The sequence below is a fragment of the Austrofundulus limnaeus genome, unplaced genomic scaffold (assembly GCF_001266775.1).
Source record: "Austrofundulus limnaeus strain Quisiro unplaced genomic scaffold, Austrofundulus_limnaeus-1.0 Scaffold16, whole genome shotgun sequence".
In the NCBI taxonomy this organism is placed as follows: domain Eukaryota; kingdom Metazoa; phylum Chordata; class Actinopteri; order Cyprinodontiformes; family Rivulidae; genus Austrofundulus; species Austrofundulus limnaeus.
The window spans coordinates 4077972-4083170 of record NW_013952418.1 but is presented as its reverse complement, the minus strand read 5'-3'; the positions used below and the strand labels follow the sequence as shown (position 1 = coordinate 4083170).

At 34.9% G+C, this 5199-nt stretch overlaps 1 protein-coding gene across 1 annotated transcript in view; it reads left to right on the top strand.

The window, feature by feature from the left end:
• The first annotated feature begins 529 nt into the window (after positions 1-529).
• The window catches only part of spg7 (SPG7 matrix AAA peptidase subunit, paraplegin), a 13893-nt gene continuing 9223 nt past the window's right edge, over positions 530-5199 (top strand). Inside the window, exons 1-5 of the mRNA XM_014003079.1 lie at positions 530-915; positions 1856-1958; positions 2034-2123; positions 2221-2462; positions 2575-2714. Of these exons, the coding sequence (XP_013858533.1) occupies positions 700-915; positions 1856-1958; positions 2034-2123; positions 2221-2462; positions 2575-2714 (791 nt within the window). The 5' untranslated portion in view covers positions 530-699. The remainder of the gene's footprint in view (positions 916-1855; positions 1959-2033; positions 2124-2220; positions 2463-2574; positions 2715-5199) is intronic.

The window sequence follows — 5199 nt, the reverse complement described above, 5'->3', positions numbered from 1 at the left end:
GCATTGCTCTTTTTGTGCCGGGGCACCGGATCTTTGGAGTGAACCAGCCTTTTGCCGTAATGTGTTTTTTTTTCTTTTTGATTTTTTTTACCTGGATTACTGAGATGCATCAGGACGTTTTTTTATAAACCTTTACGAAGGTCATGTGAAGCTGGCTTTTTTTATTAAATAAATAAGCAATAAAATGTTCAATGTAAAGAGGCCTAACTAACAATTTACTGTTACTTAGTAAATGCATTATACTCAAATGTAGATATTTCAAGTAATTTCGATTTTATATGATTGTCTTTTCTGCCTCWTTCACTTCATTATTTTGAATCTACATATCTTTAATGTTTGTTTTCTTTTGGTTATACATTTAAAAAGTGTATTGTTGTTCAACTTGTGTTACTGCGACTGTATACCTAAAACAATATATTTGCCCTGTTAATAACACCGTAATAATAATAGAACAGTACCAATGTTTGTCCATGAGGGGGCGCTTTTGTGCCCATAACCTAATCATTAACTTTTAATAAAACCGTCGAAGAAGAAGTGTCGCAGTTCAATAACATAGCAACATGCTAGCTCCGAACGAAGGTTAAAAAAAGGGGGTAAACAAAGGTTTTGTTTTTACATCCAGGTTTAAGAACATGCAGTATGGATATTATGGAAGTGCAGTTGTTTAGCTAATGTTCGGTTTGACCGATAACAACCAACATGCCAGCTCTGTTGCAGCATAGTGCTGGAGTCTGTATTAAACTCAGACGTTTACTGTTATTGCATTCAAAGCGAAATGCTCACGTTGTAGCAAACAAACAAGTAAATACCGATATCGGTAATCATGTTCTGTCAAAGTGTGCTAATGTCAGGAGGTCGCTTCTGTCAAGATCCGAGTGGACAAAAACAAGTCATCCAGAGATGAAACTCATCGAGGTAAGAGTCGATGAACCTCATGTGGAAACCGATACGAGTTGTGGTAAATTATTCGTTTCCACCGAGACCATCTCTGCATACTTCTAACAAAAAAAAAATACTGGATTTTTATGAAACCAATTGCTAGATAAGTCTTTAAAGTTTGATTAAATTATAGCTAATCTCATTCAATATGGCCGCCACAGCCATCTGACCTTAGAGAACACAAAAATGCCTTTAAATTCAGTCAAATTTACAGATATTTTGCTAAAACTCTGTGGTGGTACCTGACAGTCATTAACAACACATATCTAAATATGAATGCATTTTTTGAAAGACAACACTAATGAGATATTACAAAACAAATTTCACGTCGCTGAGATGAATAGTTGTTGAGATATTTGTATATGAATTCACAGGAAGTGATGTAAAAGGGGAGTGTCTGCATGTGAACAATCAATGTTACTAAAATAACTAACAATGGAGACTGTGGAGAAGAATTTGATGTTTCTTTAAATTATTTTGAGTCACTATCAAAGAAGAATTAGAGTTTAAATAATAATGTTTTAATAAACAAAGGCTAGAGAATTTGTTTTCTTAAAGAGTTCCCCTTTGATGTCACTTCCTGTTTCACTTTTGCTGAGCCAAGTCCAAAAGAAAATTTGCCAGTTATGAGACAAAATGAGCAAAATTGTGTGTTTTATGCCAAGTTCCTTACAAATAAAAATGTTTTCTTTGACTTTTTGTATTTGAAGAATATGCATGTCACAGGCACTTTAAAGCCAGCAGATATGTAAATCCTTAAATATGGTTAAAGAATAGCAATGTAAGAAATGTTACAGTAATAAAATGTATAARTACATATACATACATTTTTGTCTCCTATTTCTCTTTTAGTGGTAATTTCAGGCTGTAAAGATTACTATAACTTAATTTTCACCCTTTCATGCTTTTATTTTAGAGTCTTCTTCATAGACCTTTGGGTCCTGGCATGGTGGGAATTCGCAAGGAGTTAATCAGGAAGAACCTACTGAGAAACCCTCTTGGTTTGGTAAATCTATTAGGTAAACACTTAGCTTACTTATGATTATACTCCTCCACGACTACAGTGTGTAAGATCTTTTTTTTTATTATTTCAGGGGCAACAAACTTTTTCAGTGCATCTCAGTCTAAACAACAGCAAAATGAAAATTCTGAACCAAAGGGAAAATCACCTCAGGATGAAGAAGGTGTGTTTTATTTATTTATTTTAAATTTTCTTGCACCTTTGATGGTTTTACTGCTTATTTATTTTTGATCATTTTTATCGTTTGTTGTGGACCTCAGAAGAGAAGAAACGGCGCGAGCAGCAGGAGCAGTTGTATCGCGATCGCCTGCGGGTCATCTTCTTTATAGGCCTCATTCTGAGCCTGCTGAACTCCATGAGCGGCAGCGGCGGCAACATCTCCTGGAGCGACTTTGTCAATGAGATGCTGGCTAAGGGAGAGGTGTCACAAGTGTTCATTGATCCCGAGAGCGARGTCGTGGAGATCCACCTCCACCCGGGTGCAGTTATTTTTGGAAGACCTGTACGTTGTGTGGAGCTACGCGCAAAAAAAATAAAAAGCAATATCTGAACTTGAACAAATACGTTGTGAACTTGTGAACTTCTAACCTCCTGCCATTTTTCTTGCTAAGCAGAGGCTGGCACTCATGTACAAGATGCAGGTGGCCAACATCGACAAGTTTGAAGAGAAGCTGAGGGCGGCTGAAGAGGAGCTGAATATTGACGCTAAGGACAGAATACCGGTGTCCTACAGACGCACCGGATTCTTTGGAAAGTAGGAGTCCGAGCTTTTCTATAAACAAGCCTGAATTAGCTTCTTTAAATCAATTTACAACCAATGTCTCAAGCAAAAACACTGAAAGAATGTGTCATCCTCACAAACAATAATTATTGTTCAGTGCTTTTGATTCTTAAAGTGCCTGTGACMTCAAATTTTTATAATACATATAAATGCATTTTTAGAAAGAGGACATTGATAAAATATTGCAAAAGAAATTTCACGTCGCTGAGATGAACAGTTGTTGAGATATTTGCCTGTGAATTAACAGGAAGTGATGTCAAAGGGGAATGTCTGCATGTGAACAGAGCAATGCTAAAATGGCTAACAACACAGACTGTAGAGAAGAATCTGATATTTCTGTAGATTATTTTGAGTTTCTATCAGAGAGATGAAGAAGAGTCAGAGTTCAAATAATATTGTTTCAATAAACAAAGACCAGAGAGTTTTGTTTGTTAAAGAGTTCCCCTTTGATGTCACTTCCTGTTTCATTTTGGCTGAGCCAAGTTCAAAAGAAAATAGGCCAGTTATGGGACAAAATGGGTTAAATTGTGTATTATTCCAACTTTCTTAAATATAAAGATGTTTTCTTCGACTTTTTGTATTTGGAGAATATGCATGTCACAGGCACTTWAAAGTCCAGACACTACATGTTCCATTATATATATCCACTGGGAGGGACAATGCCGTGAAGAATGGAGTGGCTCCTTAGAGAGAGAGAAAGAATATCTGCCTGGGCTGCCATTGTTAGAGACTAACTAGTGACTCAAAATTGCAAGAAATACAAATTTTCCATCACAATCTCACTGATATCTGAGTGAAACAGAAGATTAGGACCACAGAGCAAAAAAAACACTTTTTCTCTTGAGTTTGTTGGAATTCTGAGATTAAATTCAGAATTATTCAATTCAATAACTGATTTACTTTGTTTTGTTTAATTGGCTTTTTGTTGTTTTGTGAATGAAATAAATTAATAAATAATTATTATGAGAAAAAAAGTTCTGAGATGAAAGTCAGAAATATGAGGGGAAAAACATCAGAATTCTATTTTTTCCCTCAATTCTAAGAAAAAATTCAGAACTCAGGTTAACAAATATCTTTTTTTTTTCCTCTGAGGCCCTAATCCTCTTCCGTAGAGTGAGCTGAGCTGTGATTGGCCAGTATTTGAAACTCAGTCTGTTTTGAATGCAAAACTTCATTTTAGTTTACTGACAATGTTTTGTTACCCACGTTTACTCACATCATACTCCCCTCTGCCAGTGTGAAAAATTATGCAGCAATAATTTGTGGGGTCAAGCCCTTTGTTTTTTCTACACAAAGAAGTCCATGATCAGTAAATGGGAGTCAGAGTAAAATAGCAGAAAACCAGTTAATTCTCTTCTAAAAAGGCTTTCTTCTAGTCTCTGACTCCAGTCAGCTCAGCAGCTGTACGCAGCAGTCAGCAGGCCTCAGAGTAAAAAGGCTTTGGTCTTATCAGGACAGCAACGATCATAACAATCCCTCTCTGGCTGCCAGCYTCCGTCACCGGCTGAATCTAAAGGAGAGACTCCAAACTCAACAAATAATGATGAATCCACTTTTTAACATGTTTGACTTCCTGGTCACACCCCTGGAGGTGGTACCTTTTACGTCAGATGTTAGAACGAAACAAACTTTTGTTTATGCAGACAGAAAGGCCTCGTATGATAAGACACYCWCTCTGTTTAAACCATATGGCTGCAATSATCAGAAAGTTTAAAAATAAAAGACTGCGTCTAACATTCAGTCAGTCAGGCAAAGCTACGATGGTATTAGGGCCACACAACAAGATTTTTTATTATTATTACGAGATTAAAGTCGTAATTTTATGAGAATAAAGTCATAATATTACGAGATTAAAGTCATAATTTAATGAGAATAAAGTCATAATTTTATGAGATTAAAGTCATAATATTACGAGAATAGAGTCATAATATTACGAGATTAAAGTTATAATATTACGAGAATAGTCATAATTTTACGAGATTAAAGTCATAATTTTACAAGAATAGTCACAATTTTACGAGATTAAATTCATAATATTACGAGATTAAAGTCATAATATTACGAGAATAGAGTCATAATATTTCGAGATTAAAGTTATAATATTACGAGAATAGTCATAATTTTACGAGATTAAAGTTATAATTTTATGAGAATAGTCATAATTTTACGAGATTAAAGTCATAATTTTACAAGAATAGTCATAGTTTTACGAGAATAAAGTCATAATATTACGAGAATAAAGTGGTAATATTATGAGATAAAAGTCATAATATTCTGACATTCTCATAATATTATGACTTTATTTTATACAACGATAATGTTGTTATAATATGACTTTATTCTATCTCGTTGTGTGGCCCTAGTACTCCATTGTATCTGTCAGACTGTACCATATAAATGTTTTAGCTGTGTATGTTTAAAATGGCCCTTTATAAAATTAGCGTTAGGTGTTAGCTTC